Source organism: Solanum lycopersicum, chromosome 4 (genome assembly GCF_036512215.1).
Source record: "Solanum lycopersicum chromosome 4, SLM_r2.1".
Lineage (NCBI taxonomy): Eukaryota > Viridiplantae > Streptophyta > Magnoliopsida > Solanales > Solanaceae > Solanum > Solanum lycopersicum.
The window spans coordinates 53,593,758-53,612,693 of NC_090803.1; the positions used below are offsets into that span (position 1 = coordinate 53,593,758).

Genomic DNA, 18,936 nt, shown 5'->3' on the forward strand with positions numbered 1-18,936 from the left:
AAGAATTGAAAACATGTTTTATCATGCAACTTACATGGAAGATTGAAATTAAGTCTTTGCAGTTTTTTTCAGAAGAAGCCGATTGCTTTATTCAGGCTAAAAATTAAATATGTTTAAAGAATTGACTTTGTCTTAAATTATGCATATCAAAGTAGATACTTGATGCATATTTGACGTACCTATTAGCATTGTGAGATAAGGGTGTGTTCAATATAAATTTTTAATGGATTGAAATGGTTCGGCCTAATAAATGGGCGAGTCACATTGTATAACAGTGATAGTATATTACACGTATCGATGTAAATTCGTGGGAAGTAGAACGAATGAATCAAAGTTTGAGCCTAGCCCAAATGATCCCTTTTTAAGAAATAAATAAAATTGAGCTAAACTTAGGAAGTTTTTGGAGATGATTTGAGGCAAGTTTGAGTCAAATTTCAAATTGAAATCTCGAGGTTAAAAACGACATCATGTGTGCCCCCACTTCATCTAGTGTACATCTTCATGTGTAATAATGTATATCACATTGTATCACTTGTATATTATGTATATCTATGTTAATTCTTGAAAGTTTTATGTGATATACTCTTATATGCACAATGTATAGCACAAAATACACATGTCCCTACATTTTCTTTTATGGGAATATGTATGTTATATACACCACTATGTGTAATATACAATCTATCATTTTTAAGATTTATGTCTGTCTGAATTTAGAGTTGTGTGAAGCATTTTTTTTAAAAAAAAAGATAATTCAAACATCCAAATGACTACAATACTCTCTATGTTTTTCATACTAATTATGGAAGACATATAAAATGTGTTTAGTACCGAGAAGAATATTTTTTATTTTTTTTCATGTTGATTTATCAAAATTTTTGAAAAATAAATCTATTAATGATAAGGAAAATGAGTTTTATGCTGAAAATATGGAATACAAGTTTCACAAGTAATATTTCACATTATTTTGTGTCCTCTTACCCCCAAAACCTAGCCACGTATCCCCATCCCCACCACTCCTACTCTCATAATATTAGTCTAAAGGACATACAAGCGTTTTTAAGACAATATTTTTTACTTATATACCCAACACAAAAAAAATAAATAAGAAATTCACTTATTTCTCAAAAAAAAAAAAAAAATCTTCACACAAAAAACATCCATTATTGGAAAGTATCCATATTAGTACAATTTACAAAGATGGAATTCGAAGACATGAGAAAGTCAAATGGTGGTGAAAATACACAAGAAAATCTTAGAATTTTTGGAATCCCCATAGAAAAAAAAAAGAGTTTTATTTTGTTTATTTTGGAAATCACTATAATGCAAAAACAGAAAAACATTAAACTGAATAATTACTTGAAATGTTGACTTTATAATAATAATTTATAAACTATGAGTTTAATCAAAAAGTTCATTTTTATTTCTAATATGTAAAATCTAAGAAGAAAATTGTCAACAAAGTCTGGGTGGTGTAGTCGGTTATCACGCTAGTCTCACACACTAGAGGTCCCCGGTTCGAACCCGGGCTCAGACATTTTATTTTTCTACTATTCCTTAAGCATTTTTTTATGTTTCCAAAATAGTTGGATATAATTTTTCTCCAACTTCCACACATTCTTATTCAAATCTCGTTAAGATTTAAGACGTTTGAATCGAAATATTATATTATATATTAAGAGTTAAATGTTGAATTTAAATACTACATAATTAAGATAATTTATTTCTTCAATGCCTGAAAAATTGAATATCTACAATTTGTCTTTATTTTAAAAATTAATAAATATAAAATTTAAATAAAAAAATATCTTTTAAAAATCTAAGTGTAGTAGGAGTTGATGATTATAAGCAATGGTGGTTGTGGTGTCGGAAGAAAATTGTGTTGGGTAATGGTAGTGGTTCGGATAGTAACTAGTAATGATGATGATTGATAGTAGTGATTAACAATCATTGTTGATCGTGACAACTAATAATCATGATGGATAATAGTAATAGCTACTGAGTGGTGAATGATGACAATGGTTGGTGATAGTAATGGTTATTTATGGTGATTGTGTTAGTGATTGTTGGCTGGTGATGGTGACCGTACATAGTGGCTAATGGTGATAGCACATGACTGTAGTGATTGATGGTGATTCTAAATGTCATATGGAGGTAGCTAATAATAGTGGATGACAATGGTTAACAGTAAAAATAGATGAAATATCTAGTGATGAATTGCATCTCATTTTTGTAATTTTAAAATAAACTTCTTAATTATATTAAGACTTTGTTATAAATTCATTCAAATCATTGAGTGATTGTGGAATTATAAAAATAAATAACAGAATAATCAAGATTTAAATTGTTAAAATTCAAACCTAAAATCAAATAGATATTTGTCATATAATAATATTTAGTAAATCACAAAGTGCTTCGAATTCTGAAGATTTATAATAACACCACAAAATGTTTGAAGAAAGACTTTCACACACAAGTGAGGGAAGTTTTTTTAGTAACCAAATAATGCCAAATGAAAGAATTAGCCTTAAATAATTTCCCACTAAATCGTTTAAATTGAAAATAGTTGATAGATGTATAATCAGGGGTGAAGCTAGAGTATAAGGTTATAAATTTGTTATATTCAATAACTTTGATCCAAACTCTATATTTATTTTAAGAAATTTATTAAATATATATAAATTATTAATTTAAAACTTTATAAATGATTGAAATCTCAAACATATGAGCTTCAAATCCTAGCTCTGTCATTATATATATATATAGCCCCTATATATATAAATAAAATAATATACAAAGTGGTTAAATAACGTATTTTGAATACCATTTACATAACAAGATGTTGTAGTCTAGTGGTTTAAGGTGCCTTGAAAGAAGCAAATCTTTAAGTGATTGTGAGTTTCAAATCTCACTAGGAGTAGCTTTAAGCCTCTTTTTTCAAGTCTTCCCTCTTTTTCATATTAATTGTTAAAATTTCTAGTGCACTCTTTCATCGTTTTCTTCCTTTTTTTTCCAAATTTTTTCATGTATATTACATACTTTTTTAATTTTTTCATTTATTACGTAGTTTAATTTTTAAAATTCTAGTGCACTCATTCATCTAAACAAAAAAAATATACTTGTGCACAATTTTTGGATATATATATATATATATATATATATATATATATATATATATATATATAAAATAGGTAATTGGTTAATGAGTAATTAGACAGAGGATGGTAAAATAGTTGATCAGCCTTAATCCAAAGCCTTTGTTTCATTTTATTTGATTTTTATGTTAAAAAGGTAATTTTTTACTTGTTAATTTTATTAAATCAAAAGATTTTTCCTTTCTAATTTTAGATTTTTAATAAATAATTCATAAAGTCAATTTAATAAAATAAGTTATTAATTAATATTTTCTTAAGGAGCGTGTTAAGTCAATGTAAATTTAAATAAGATAAAAGGGAGTGAGTAATAATGGTGTGTTTGGCAAAAAATGTTAAGGGTCTGTTTGGATACAACTTCTAAAATTATGATTCAAATCAAGTTGTTTTAAAGCTAAAATTTTGTAATTTAATTTTTTAAGTTGTCTTTTTTGTCTTTCATAAACATAAGAAATTCACAATTGTGAGAACTACCATAAAAGTTTTCAAATCTTATACAATTTTACTAGATGAACAAATCATAGTTCATACACACAGACTAATTTCAGTAGATAAATGTTTGTAATTTTATGTTATTATTGTTAAATATTATATACACAACGGAAGCATACAAGAATCTTATTGCTTACATAAATAATAAATAACCAATACGTTTATGGTAGAACACAAACAATCATGCTAGAACACATAAACTTTATGAAATTTTGATTTAAGAATCACCTCTTAAAGCATGAGAAGAGATACCTTCAAGCGAATCCACAAGATAGAATTTTTTTTTTTGCCGTCTTCAACAATGATCACAAAGCTCACATTCGAACTCTCTCAATACTTAGGTGAACAAGTATCGTATAAAAAAATAATGTTTTTCTAGGTTAGAGGAAACACTACTTATAGAGATTTCTTCCCGATCCAAAAATGAGAGAGAAACACACGGTTGTTTTCTTCAACCAAAACTAACGCCAATTTTTACTCTTTTTCTAGAAAATAGGATTCCGAGTTCTAATTTAATATGGGCACCGTAAGAACCACATAATTAATTAAGGAGGATCCTTATTATGGAAATAATTCCAAATAAGTAATTTAAATTATTCTTACCTTAATAAATTGCAAATCATTCCATTAGAAATTAGTAATTTCAATCCTCTATTTATATTTCGGAATTCTCCATTAAACACTTATATAATTCTCAATGTTAACATTACAAATATTAATCAATAAATTAAATTACTGACGAATTTAATTAAATGATAAGTTTCCTTTAGAGTATTGTTTAACTTATTTCATGTGTCGATTTCATAAATCCACTTGCAAGATTTGACACAATGTAAACTTATAAAGTTCTCAAAAGGTACAATCTCTATATATAGACATGAATTCTGTCAACTAACTTATTATTTTACCGATACGTATTATTATCATCCAGTATATCAGACTATTGACCCATCTCAAAATCTCACATTTTAATAAATTAAAACGATAATTAATAAATACAGACCTAATAGTTATATTAGGGTTAAGAATAGGGAAAGACAAAATTTCCCCTTAAACTTGTCCCGAAAAGTTAGGTACACGCTTAGACTATCATAGTGACCTATTACACACCTATACTATTCAAAAGTGAATTTTCTAACCTCCTAAAACTGACATGGCAAAAAATAAGACAAAAATAAAAAAATAGGCGAGTCAGTTTGGAAAAAAAGTAATAAATATAAAGTTATAATTCTCTTTTCTACCCCAAGCCCTACACCTCTTCTTCTTCACACCCCACCCATTGTCTTCTTCTTCATTCTTTATTTTATCATACTTCTTTATATATTTTTTTTATCACAATCTAAAAGCACAATTTTTTTAATTCGCAATTAAATTAATATCCATAGATTTGTTAGTGAATAATTGTATTTTATCTAGAAAAGTTTCGGTTGATTTTTTCTATCTTTTTCATTTTTTTTTGACTTTGTTAAAGAAATTTTGGTTGTTAATCAATTTCTGGGTTTGGTGGTGATAGAAACTTTATGAGTTTGGTGGTGATGGGTGACGGGTGACAAAAATTAAAATAGGTAATTGAATGTGGTGAAGAAGAAAAAATCGATATTGATAAAGGTGGTTGTGATATTTGGTGTTAGGTGACAAAGATGAAGAAGAATTGAAGGCGATGGTAATGGTGAAGAACATAATCAATAGTGAAGGTGGGTTCGAGGTTTGAATATGATTTTCTAATGAAATGAGAATTGAAAATGGGTGAGATTTAGTGATGAAGAAGATATAATTATTAAAGAATTAAAATGATCAATTTGGGATTAATTAGAGTAAAATATAGTTAATAAAAAAAGTTAATTAATAAAGAAAATAAAATAAAATAAATATAATTTATGACATGATGCTGACATAGTGTTACTGTGGCAGCGAGTTTAATACACCACATAATGTGAGAGTGATGTTACACGTTTTAGGGTGGTAATAAATTCACTTTTGAGTAGTATAAGTCTGTAATAGGTCACTATGATAGTTTAATCGTATAACTGACTTTTCGGTACAAGTTCAAGGAAAAATTAATGTCTTTTCCCTTAAAAATATAAATACATTTAATAGTTTAGAGAATATGCTTTGTCACTCAGTCTAAAGCAACCATTTCTACTCGATCTTGTTCAATACGTACAAAATACACTAGCACAAGAAGTTGAAACTATAGCGTTTCCACAATCAAGATATCATATATCATTTTGTGCTACAATTGTATCAATGACATGTCCAATTTTCATCTTAGATTGCGAACAAAATTTTTTATACTTATAAGAACCGATAATTTAATCCTTTGTGTATAAGTTAAAATGTTATACACTAAGTCATCTACTATATATGAGTAAATAGACACCATAAACGAGTATATGATCTATTAAACTTTTATTATAACTGAACAAATAATTATTCTATAATAAATATTATACATATATATATATATATATATATATATATATATATATATATATATATATATATATATATATATATATATATATATATGATCAACAATATATATCCTAACAATTACAAACTTTCAAATATATATATCTTCATAGGCAAAAGGGTTTGATGGACCCTTGTACTTGTATATGTTTGAATTAAAACCCTTCTACTTGCCCCTTTATCATCTGAACACTTAAACTTATTGAAACACAATATTTTAGACACTAATTTTGACTTGAGATCCTATGTGGTAGCTGATACCAGAGTGTGTGTAACACACACCTATTAAGAGCGTGAGAACCTTGAAAAAGGATCTAACAGTCACATTAGAACTTTTATATAGACATCATCTTTCTAGTTGGATCTAACACCATTATTGGACAGAATTTGAAATTTTCTTGGCATTTTATTTATTTTTATCTTTTCTCCCAATTTTTTTCTCTATTGTTTATTGGCATTATACTGCTCTATTTATCATAAAACACGCTATGGAAGACAAACAATACTTTCAAAACATCTTACTAACATTATGCATAAAACAAAGTAAAAATTAAAAAAAAATTCAACAACATCAATGTAATCCACTAAAACCTAAAAACTAACAAAGACACAAATAGAAGATGAAATCCAGATTAAACAACTAATTAATTCAAAAATAAATTAAAAAACCTACCTAGATAAATTGAAAATCAAACAAAAGCAACAAAAAAAGCTTGTATAATTTTTGAGATTGACTATTGCTTCAGACATCTACCACTAAAATGACTCATATTTCAGATCCAAAAAAACATAAACTTATTGTCTTCCTCTCGTCCTCTTCACCTTCTCCGATCAAAACACCTTCATTTTCACCGCCTCCGACAAGCTTCAACCAGCAGGTGTAAACGAAAATCAACAACGATAACAAAAATATCAAATCAATTCCCCCAATAAGTCTGGACCTTCTTAACGCCACCAATCCTAAGCTAACAATCAGACCACCCAACAAACCCCGCCTCTTCCTTAGGCTATCGGTCACCATCGAAATTCCCAATCCAGTAAAGTTCAAAATCAACTTCGAACTCCATCAAAATTGTGAACAATCAGAAATCATGCCAACATAATTGACTTCAATGGAAAGAGTAGAAGAAGTAGTAAAAAGGAAAAAGTAAAGAAAATGAGAAGAAGGGATGAAGTGAAATTATGGGCATAGAGACAGTTATAGCAAACAGAAATAAAAATTGGAAGAAAAGTGTTGCTACATTAATCTAATATAATAAAAGAAAAATTGACGTGGAGTGACTGTGGGCGTGTGCGTGCGCGTGCGTGCATGTGTTATTTTATAATCATACGTGTCATTTTATAATTATTTTTAAAATTATGTGTCGAGTGAATGTGATACACACAATTGAGTGGTAAAAAATGTGTTTAAATGTTGTGTTTCGATGGATGCAAGCGTTCAATTGAAAAATGAGTAAGTTGAATGATTACAATATAAACTCATACAAGTACAAGGGTCTACCAGAACTTTTCGCCTAATTTTATATAAATTCACAATGTAACATTTCATCAATAGTAATAACTAACTTATTTTTTAAAATACAATCCTTTCACATGGTACAAACAATATTTTCACACTGAATATGTTTTTTTTCACAAAATTTAAATGAAGAATCTTAATTTGTGAGTCTAGTTTTACATTTTTATTTTTTAAAAAAAAATTGAAATCACTACTTGAAATTTTACTTTTTGGAGAATTGAAATTTTAAAATTGGCCTAAGTCATTCACAACCACTTAAAGTCGTCATCATATTTCATTTAGATACCTCAATTAAGGGATGTACCTATTGAACTCTTAAACCTTAAAAAATTTATACCTATTTGATACAAACTGACAATCAGTTGAAAAAAATAAAAACGTGTATCTCAAACGCTAAAACATAATAGATTTACCAATAATATGATGACACGCGACATTATATTTGACTTTTTAAAGCACTACTTAATTAATTCGAAAAGTATTTTAGAAAATTAAAAATTCTTTTTTTAATTAACAGCCTCCACTCTCTTTCCCCTTCTTCAAAAGACCTATTTCTGATTTTCCTGGAGCCGGCGTCGGCATCGACTATGACAGTAAACCATCACTTCACCCTTTTTCTTCTGTTTTATTTGTATCAACAGTACAATAATACTTGTTGTTCATTCAAGCTAAACACTCATTCTCTTTCATTTCGATATCATTAAAATCTTTCACTCATTGTCTTCATCTTTTCTATATTAGTAACTATTTATTAGAATTGAAAAAAATTATTTTTTTCATTATGATAAATGGGATTTTTCCAAAATATTTGAGACGTAAATCAACATAAGAAGAAAAAAAAAGAAAAAGCACGAAACAACACAAGAGGATGAGAGAATGAGAGGTGGAGGGAGTGTGGTGTACGTGTGTGTAAAAAATGGTAAAAAATGAAGGGGGAAGAAGAAGATTGGTCTTTTTTGTTTGTTAATTTTTTTTTTATTAATTTAGGAGTATAGGTTAAGGAAAAAAACAAAAAAAAAAACTATTTTTAATAACTTAACGCACTCAAAGAAAGTGAATCACACATTTTTGTCATGTCAGTATTTTGTGTCTAATAGAAATGACTTTTGAACAAAAAAGGTGTTCAATTGACACATGAATAAGTTGAGGTGTCTAAGTGAATAATGCGAACAACTTAAAATGGTTGCAGTTGACTTAAGACATATCGTTTGAACCTATATATGGAATCATGATTCAAAATCACATTGGTTGAAGTAGAAGTTTTGTTAATATGGATGCAAATTCTTATAATCTCTCTGTTTTAAAAAGAATGACCTACTTTTTTTTAGTCTGTTTAAAAAAGAATAACATCTTTCTTTTTTTATAACAACTTTTCACGTGTCATGTTTAAGGCTATAAGATTACAAGACAATTTTGTATATTTATAACTTTAATTTAGGACCACATAATTAAAAAATTTCTTTATTTTCTTAAACTCCGTAACAAGTCAAATTAGACCATTCTTTGTGAAACAAAGAAAATATAATTTGACCTAACAAACAAAGCATAATTCTTAATTAAAATATCAAAACATTATGACAAACCACTTTAATAAATCATATATAGCTTTTAAAAAACGATCTACAAAAAATAAATCATGAAAAATTTATCACAAAGAAAATATAATTTGACCGAACAAACAAATCATAATTCTTAATTAAAATATCAAAACATTATGACAAACCATTTTAATAAATCATATATACCTTTTAAAAAACGATCTACAAAAAATAAAACATGAAAAATTTATCAAACCAAAAATACTTCAAGTTGGAATAACTACCTTATTTAGTAAAAAGAATTAAATAAAAAGACAACTATTTATGAAAGGGTAATAATAATGATAGACTCCACCCCAACTATGACTTGTTGACATTTTCATTGTTCTTCTTCAGACAACACAACAGAAGAGAATAAAAACCACCTCTTCTTCCCTAACACCAAATTTTCTTTGGGGGAAGAGAGACTCATATGTGTATCTATTTGTAATTAACAAGAAAGAGGGTATCAGGGTTTTTGATTTTCTTGATGAATTGAAACTTGATCATTCTACACTTGTTAATTTCTGGAGGAATTGGGGAAAAAATTAAAATGGAATTGGTTGATCAGTCTGAATCTTCTCCTTTGGTTCCTCCTTCTGTGATCACTGACACAAGTGAGATCGATCTTGAAGCTGGTTCTAGTGAACAGATTCAGTGTAGGATTTGTCTTGAGACTGATGGTTAGTTTTCTTTATTTCTTCATTTCACCCTTTCTTTCATTCTTTATTGTTCGAAATTTTAGTTGGTTCTAGTGTATTAATTGGGAATTTTGTGGTGTTCCTAACTGTAAAGCTAGCTGTTTTGGGTGATTCTTGAGGACCCTTTTATGGAGTGAAAGTATTTTGGTGAATTTGTCTTGAAAATATGATGCCATAACCCCAAATGTATTAATTGGAATTTTTGTGGTGTTTCTAAATGTAAAATAAGCTGCTTTTAGGTGTTTCTGGGTCATTTGTTGTTTATTTCATTCTATAACATAATATCATTTGCCTCGGTGATGGATGTACTAATGAAACATATTCAAGGAGATGTGGAGAGGTGCCATGGTATATGTTCTTTGCAGATGACATAGTTTTGATTAACAAGACACTTGACGAAGTTAACGATAGGTTGGAGGTTTGGAGACAGAATCTGGAGTGTAAAGGGTTTTTAGGTTGAGTAGGATTAAGATTGAATACTTGGAGTGCAAATTCAGTGAAGTAACTTTTGTGACACATGCGGGAGTACAGATTGAAACACAAGTCACTCCCAAGAAAAGAAGTTTCAAGTATTTGGAGTTAATAATATGATGATGTTCCACATCGTATTGGAGTAGGTGGACGATATGGAAGCTCACATTGCTGTCTTGTGTGATAAGAATGTGTCAACAAGCATTGAGGTAAGTTTTATGAAGTGGTGATCAAACTGGCTATGTTGTATGGGGCAGAGTGTGGGCCATTCAGAGCTCGCAATGTCACATGCCCAGAGGATGAGAGTAACGTAAATGAGGATGTTGAGATGAATGTGTCAACATACTAGGTGTGATAGTATTAGGAACAAAGCTATCTGGGACAAGGTGAGAGTGACCTCTTAGGTGAAAAAGATGAGGGAGGCGAAATTGAGATGATTCGGGCATGTGAAGAGAAGAAACACATGTCTCAGTGAGGAGGAGTGAGAGGTTAACTACAGTAGGTATAAGTAGAGGTAAATGTAGACCAAAGAAGTCTTGGGAGAGATGATTAGATATGACATTCATTAACCGAAGACATGACCTTAGATAGGCAGATATGGAGGTTGAGGATTAAGATAGAAGGTTAGTAAGTCGAGTGTTGTCTAGTTTCATTTTCAGTATCGTTGTGAGGAGGAGTGAGAAGTTAACTACAGTGGGTATAAGTACAGTAAAGGTGTAGACCAAAGAAGTCTTGGGAGAGAAGATTAGATAAGTCATTCATTAACCGAAGACATGACCTTAGAAAGAAGACATGGAGGTCGAGGATTAAGGTAGAAGGTTAGTAGGTCGAGTTCATTTTTAGTATTGTGTTATTATTACTTCCCTGCTATCTTATTTTTTATTTTAGTATTACCTGATGTTTTTTCATTTGCTTTCGTTATCTATTACTTTGCTACCGTTCTCTTCTTTATTGTTTTCAACATGACGCTATTATATTCGCTTTATATACTTGTTTTTTAAATGCTTACTTGAGCCGAGAGTCTACCGGAAATAGTCTCTCTACCTTCTCAAGGTAGGAGTAAGGCTGCGTGCAGCCGTGCAACACCCTCCCCAGACAATTACACTGGGTATGTTGTAGCATAACATTATTGGGTTATATGTGCTGAACTTGTGCTGTTTCAGAACTGGGATGTGCTTATAAATGTTTTTGTTTTTTTCTTTTCAGGTAGGGATTTTATTGCACCTTGCAAGTGTAAAGGTACATCAAAGTTTGTTCATCGGGAATGCCTGGATCATTGGCGTGCAGTGAAAGTATGTTTTTCATTTTTGGCTTTTGAATCTGTATTACTTGAGCAGTTTTAACCTTGTTATTGTCGAAAGTTGCCTTGTTGCCTAATTGCTTTTGTGTTAGTCAGGCACTCCATCAAGATTTTTATCATTTCTTATTCTTTTAGCCGGGCCTAAATGGATGAATGAAGAAGCGCGCCCGGGTAGACTTGAGCTCTTGGTCGACTTAAGAAGCACGAAAAAAATTAGCTCACTCGACTGAAAGGAGAGGGATGAGAGTAGTCTTTTTCCAATAGGCTGGCTACCTATTGCAGGAGTTCCTGACCTGAAAGGACACCAGCAAGCTGCTACTGAATGTGAACAAAGTCAAGGAGATGGAATCAACTCAATAGAATTAGGTTTTTTTATGACTGCTGAAGTGACCGAATGAAATGTTGGATTGATTCAATACCGAATCCCAGATCTCCATAGACGACTAATGGTAGGGGCTGCATTTTTAGGAAAGAAAGATAGTGGCAAAAGGATGTTAATCAAAAACCGACGTCTCATGCCGACCAGGATTAGGAATACGCGTAATCGGACCTGCTTTTTACATATCTCTATTGGGACCCTATTCACCTCTTTGAGTGAATCGAGAAATAGGTTTGATGGGGTACCTGCTACCTCCCATCAGTTGCCCACCAAGACTTGGACATGTCGAAAAATAGGAAGAATTCACCTAGTGTTTTTGTCTCCGTTGGAATTAGAACATCAGATTTTATGACACTCAAGTATCCACTCCACTGATTAGTAGGTCGCAGCGTTGGGTGCTAGAATACTGTTATTCCTTACCTTACTTGGAATTAATTTGTTCTTGTATTGATGCATTAAAGTGGGGAATCAGGATTTGATTAGTGTCATTTGTACATATATTGACCATGTATAGCTTTGGACTAGGCACTTTACTTGCAAGAGTCATTTTTCGTGTGCACTTTTCATTTCAGCACTAATTATTTGATAAAGTAGTTGTTGAGGCTTTCCTTTCATAGAAGCAATGTCTGCATAAGAGTGCTGATAACTTCCAAGCAATTTACAAATTACAGTAAGCAATATTCACCAGAATTATATTTATTTTCGGTAGCTAAACAAAATTTGTATTTTACAGGAAGGATTTGCTTTTTCCCATTGCACAACTTGCAAAGCTCCCTATTACTTGAGAGTTCATGTTCCCACTGATAGAAAGTGGCGAACTTTGAAGTTCCGATTCTTTGTGACCAGAGACATTTTGTTCATCTTTCTCGCAGTTCAGCTTGTAGGTGGTTGGTCCTGTTTACAAATTTTGTTCTTTGATTTTCTGAAATATCCTTACCTTATTTATAGAGAACATATCCAACTGAGCTCTTACCCTTTTCATTGCAGGTTATAGCCTTGCTGGGATATTTAGTTTTCTTGATTGACACCCACCATAAGTCTTGGTTGCGTTTTACTTGGGGGTTTGATAGCGAACTAAGCTTCTACTATCTATGCGGTAAACATCTTGAGCTTTCCACTAGTTATTATTTGTTAAGTCCTGATGTTTTTTTTTTGATTGGTTGTATGTGCTAAATCATGGTGTTGCCTATGACAAAAGAAAAGATATGTTAAGTAATGATATTTCATGTTGTCTTGTCCTGTAAGTTCTGTTGTGACAATCTCCTTTACTCTCCCTCTCTGGGGCTTATATCCTTTTCTTCATTTGTTTGTTTCCTGGACAAAATGAAATTTGTGATGGTTGATACTTAAAAAACGTCCAGAGAGGAAGTAGGATGTTTCTGCTGTAGTGCTTCTATAGGTTACTAAGAAGAGATGTCACAACGTTCTGCATCTATCAGTTTGACTTCCCAAAGCTTAGATAAAGCTATGTATTTTCAGCTGGTTGGCAACAAGGAGGGCATAGCTGAAATTTGAGAGGATATAAAGTAGTTGTCATGTGCAAAGTTTAGGAGAAAATGTGAATCACCTACTATTGCTTTGTCTGGTGGCAAGGCAATTGCCTATTTGCCATAAGAAGTGAGCATTTTCTTAAGCATTGAACCATAGGGAATTATGACCAGGGGCAGTGTAATGTCCCTGATGGAGGGCGAGACTGGAAAATGGTTCAACGGGCTTCAAGGTTGGGAAGTTTTTGAAGAAGGGTGCATATAACGCCTTAGGAGAATCCCACAATGTAAAGGGAGAGAAAAGTAACATGCCTTAACATAACATAGATTTAAATGGTATGTACGCTTTTGAGCTCGATGATGGAGTAGCAAGGGACAAATAGGTGATGTCTAATGGGTCAAAGCAGACGATATGTGCCATGGGCTTGGGTTATGACAAATATGTATCAAGAGTTGGACCTCCCGCAATATGATAGTAGGGCAAACCTCGGCTAGGAGGCTGAGTCCCCAAGGGATGTCTATGTGGCATCCTTGACGAAGGGTGGGTCAAGGACAAGGTTTGCCATGCTTATAGGTTGACAAGATGCATATACACTTTAGGCAAACCCGACATTAGAAGGGGAGAGAAAAATGATGTGCCTTATTAGACTTGACGCAAGTTTACTTGGTGCTCGTGTTTTTTATCTCGATAATGATGTAGCCCAACGTATAATCCATGAGGTCTATTAGGTCAAAACTAACTATTTGTACCATGGGCTTGGAATGTGATTTCAACTACCAAATTGTGATAGAATATCCCCCCCCACCACAAAAAAAAAACAAAAAAAACCAAGAATATGTTTGATGTCGGTTTTTAGTGTATCAACAAATACAAAACACCAGCTGATGTGCATTCTCATTAACAAAGCTGTTATGGTAGAATTCCATGCCGCGACCCACACAAACGTTGTCCTAATTGCTTCGGGAGGAAACTATCTCCTCTGTTTCGCAGAATACCATGTAAATGTCTTTACAAGAAAATATCTTCCTAGGTTGCCCTTTGTTGTGATGTAAAATCCTAGTTCTTGAGATTTACATAGTTTAGGTCATTCTTAGAGCATAATAGAAGCATGCCGAACACTTGATAACTAGCAAAGATTTAATAAAACACATGCATGAATAGCTTCCGTTATATAATTGTCATAAGTAGATGCATAATTATCTGCTGAAGCACTGGAAGTTGCATAATCTTGCCATCATTTAATCCCTGTATTATATTTCTCACATTATAATCCCTGTATAACTTGCTCATGGCCAAACGATCCTAAAGTGCTTGTTAAAATTCAAGATTTCAAGGGGTTTATAAATTACGGGACTCGTATGTTTTCCTTTTAATTTCTACTTCTGCTAGTAGTTTATGGTTTTTATTTGAGATATGCTTAATTAGTACCTTTTTCACTGCAAGAATATTATAAATCAACTAAGTGGACCATTGATCTTTTGTCCCCCCAAGTTCATCTCCATCCATCATTTGGAGGTTCTCTCAGAAGTAACAAAAAATAGTCCAAACATAGTGGGAAACTGAGAACGCTGGATAAAAAGATAAAGGCACATCCGGTAGCATTTTCTCCAAAAAATTTAGTCCAACAGAACTATAGAAAATGCAAAAAAGGGATAGAAATAATCATTTCCATGGGGTGATTATATGGTGAATCAAACCTAAGCAGCTGTATCGTCCCTATTATGTGGGAGAGTTAAAAAAAAGGAAGGTGGGTATCATTGGTGTGGGGTAGGATAGGGGATTAGATATCACATATGCTTTTTCATATAAATGGCACTGAATAAATGTCGCAGAACTAAAGATCTTAAGATAGATGTGCAGTCATACAAGATATGATAAGATTAGTCACTTTTGATAATGGTTGCAAGTAGATCACATAAATAAAACAACAGAATTGTTTAGATGGCGTATGATCGTGTCTGATGTATGCCTCCAGATGAAGCAATGATGATTTGATTTGATGATGGGAAGTGTTAGACAAGCCACAAAGCACATAATCTCTTGGAAGTTTTAAGACACAATAGAAGTGAGGGATCTATATAGGCGATACCAATGTATTATGCTTAGGGTTTAGTTGTTATAGTTCTAACTTGCATAATGTTTAGTTGTTAGGTGTAGATTTAGAGAACTTACCGTTTCAAAGAATTTCTAGTTTTGCTTACAACTAACTTCTTGTAATGGAATGAAATAGACTTGATTAGAGAGGACAGGATGGTGTTGTGAAATCTAAATCAGGCTGGATGAGTTGGTGGGACTGGGACCCTGGGGTGCAGGGTGGAGGTTTTAACCTCGTCTTATCAGTATGCAAGGTGTGGAAGAAATCAGTATGGGAAGGGCCAAGCATTTCAGTAGGCAAGTTATTCCCACCAGATGCATTTCAAACCACAATATAGGTACGCCTAGATTGTTTAGAGGATAGCTCATATAATGCGAGGCTGTGAGCCCCTCATCCTCGACCATGTGGTGAAGAATCGAGTCTCACTTATGTAATATCTTCCTCTGATTGTAATAAATTTTAAAAAGAGATTCTACAAAACAAAACCAGACTGTGGATGAGTTTTTTACACTCCGGTCGGGTATTGGTGTATCAAAAGGCCCCTTAAACTGTTTGCTTGTTTTTGATTTTGAGTTAGTATTAGTAGATGAAAATGTCTTGATTATAAGATCCAGTTGAGCGTGAAAGATATTTGTCATGCAAAATATTTGCTTGTCTATCCCAAAGTATTTGGTTTTCACCTTTGCATTCCTTGTGATGACGGCATGAAGCAATGCAGCAGCTTCCCCAACATGAGAATACGGGGGCCACCTCAAAATTACAGGAGAAAAAGAGAAACAAAAGGAGCAAGAGACGGAGAAAAAGGGGATTAAGTATCACAGCATCATTGGTCTGTTTCTTGTTAATCTGGGTGCAGTAGCATTAGTCTATTTCTGTATATCTTGGCAAGAGACGTCTGATTCCTTTATGTCCATCACGGCACTCAAGGACCAAAGATGGTGCATAATTTTTCAAAGGCACCCAAGGATCAAAGATAGTGCATAATATTTTTAAATAATTGATAGTTATTGCAATGGGAAAATTGTTTTTGTTATTCTTCGTGATCAATATATGCTTACCATTTAATGATATTCAACTTAAGTATTCACATCCTCTAAAAGAAGATAAAAGAAACTAACTTTGAGGTATTGATTCGACAATGTACAGGGGCACTTTTATTTTTCGCTCTGCTAGGCTTATCTGGTTGCTTCATCACCTGTTATGATCGAAGAGTGCGCAATGATTTGGCTCAACCCTGCCGCGAATTATGCCTTTGCTGTTGTCATCCTGGGTAAAGAATCTTGACTCGTCGTTAGTAATGCGCTTAATACTGTACTCTTCTTCCTTGTTGCTCTCATCATCAATCGAAGGAACAAGTAAATGAAGGTTGACCAATGCAAGAACATTTTTCTGTTACATCACTTTTGTACTCTTGATAGACTGCAACATAGCAATTAAGCATTGTCATGAAGTTGTGTTTGTTTAGTTTTCTGGATAATTGTTATTAAGTCTTAAGTCTCTCCTCCGTCCTCTTTAGGACAAAATAATTGTGTTGTCATTCTGAAAATCTGCTGCTTTGTTTGGATGTGTCCGCCATCTATTGTTATACATGCTAAAGCTGTTTTTGACGGATCACCTGTTATCATTTATTAATTTTTATATTAATATTTTATCCGGTTTCTACTGCTTTAGCATCTTGTACAACAAAAGTGCGAGAAATTGTGCTCTCTGATCTCTTTCTTGTGTTTCTTGTGATGCTACTTGAGGAATGATTTGTAGTTTTCTTTTTCTGATGGCTGTTGCATCATCGTTATCTTATGATGCCCTTGCAGAATGTGTGCAGACTGTCATTTGCCTGGTACACTTTGTATGTGGACTGATTGCACAACATGCTTTGAAAGTTGTGCTGGTGCGGCCAGTGAATGTGGAGGTTGCTTAGGAGGTGCCGGTGAAGCTGGGTTGCCGCTAGTACTTATAATGGCTTTGATTGTGCTAGGACTATTTACCGTCATCGGCATATTTTATAGTGTTTTGGTTGCTACAATGGTTGGACAGAGAATATGGCAGAGGCATTACCATATACTTGCAAAAAGAATGTTGACAAAGGTGCGCTTAACCGTATTCTATGTTTTGTGCTTTCTTGTCATTCCTTCCCAATCATTGTCTTGAACCCTTTCACGGAGAGGCGGTTCATTAAAATGTTATATTCAATAAATCCTCGAGTACACGATACCACTCATAATTTGAGGCATGATGACTTCTACAATTCTTAATATGTTTATCAGCAACTACCTAATGATATGTTTGTTAATCTTTTGAAGGAATATGTTGTGGAGGATGTCGATGGTGAGGTCAACGGAAATGATTGGTCTCCGCCAGCTCTGCCACCAGAGCATGTTCAGCAGCTGAAATCACTTGGACTTATGTAAAAAAATTGAGGATTTTGACGTAAAGGAAACTCCATACAACTGGGGCTCTCATCATGAGATTTGGTAGTATAAGCAGTTTGACCTGCAAGGCATAGTAAGGTCTGTGTACAATCGTACCCTCTCTGGACCCTCTATGTGGGATTACATAGGGTATGTTGTTGTAGTTAAACTTGCAAGAGAGAAGATCCCTTTCAGCCCAATATTGTTCATATTTTGAGAATGATCACTTGTAATTGTTAACAAAATAGACCCCCCTTAACAATCCAAATGAATTAACAGCTGCAATTCTAGTTCTAGTAGTTCTCTATTGTTATATCTGTTTGATCTTTCCAAGTATGTGGAATTGTTTTGCTTTGCTTTTTAAGAAGAAAAATTGAATATTTGCTTGTCAACAAGAAGCTGAATTTGTAGTTTGGGGTATTAGAATGAATTGTATGTTGTTAGCTCTGCATCAATCTCAATAGTAATGGGAACAAATAGATACATGTGTTTAGGTGACACAACACACGTAGGACGTTACATATGATGTGTATTATCACATGTATAGAACGGCATATAGGATATATGTGTCTACTTGTTCAATTTTATACTAGTTTATGTGTTTGTTTGTGCAATTTCAAAGTTCAAAGGCATCGATATCAATTGAGATCAAGTTAAATGACACATTTTTAAAAACTATTGCACTTAATTAAGGAAGTAGTTTAAAGTTTTTCCCAAAGCAATATTCTTTTTCCACCCAAGAAAAAGAAATTAAAGAAAAAACTACAATTACCTACACAATTTCTCTTTGGACATTTTTTTTCAAACAAAAGTTTCAAAATCTTGTTTCTAATTGTTGTTGGATTTGGACAGGGAGAGCAAAGTTCCAATAGACCAAAATTA

At 32.5% G+C, this 18,936-nt stretch overlaps 1 protein-coding gene and 1 non-coding gene across 2 annotated transcripts; both read left to right on the forward strand.

The window, feature by feature from the left end:
- Positions 1-1,463: 1,463 nt before the first annotated feature.
- On the forward strand, positions 1,464-1,537 carry TRNAV-CAC (transfer RNA valine (anticodon CAC)). Its single transcript has one exon. It is a non-coding gene; the product is annotated as a tRNA-Val (tRNA).
- Positions 1,538-9,477: 7,940 nt separating this feature from the next.
- Positions 9,478-18,452, forward strand: LOC101246707 (uncharacterized). The gene is made up of 7 exons (XM_004237384.5): positions 9,478-9,895; positions 11,591-11,676; positions 12,797-12,943; positions 13,051-13,159; positions 16,793-16,916; positions 17,458-17,731; positions 17,947-18,452. Exons 1-7 carry the CDS (start codon positions 9,766-9,768, stop codon positions 18,052-18,054), a joined length of 978 nt encoding a protein of 325 aa, XP_004237432.1. The 5' UTR covers positions 9,478-9,765; the 3' UTR covers positions 18,055-18,452.
- Positions 18,453-18,936: the final 484 nt, after the last annotated feature.

What these genes read in the sequence shown, in the direction of transcription:
- LOC101246707 (XM_004237384.5), top strand. Translation starts at nt 9,766, where the DNA reads ATGGAATTGGTTGATCAGTCTGAATCTTCTCCTTTGGTTCCTCCTTCT. An exon ending in GATTTGTCTTGAGACTGATG is followed by an intron (nt 9,896 to 11,590) that starts GTTAGTTTTCTT and finishes TTTTCTTTTCAG; the next exon opens with GTAGGGATTTTATTGCACCT. An exon ending in CTTTGCTGTTGTCATCCTGG is followed by an intron (nt 16,917 to 17,457) that starts GTAAAGAATCTT and finishes ATGCCCTTGCAG; the next exon opens with AATGTGTGCAGACTGTCATT.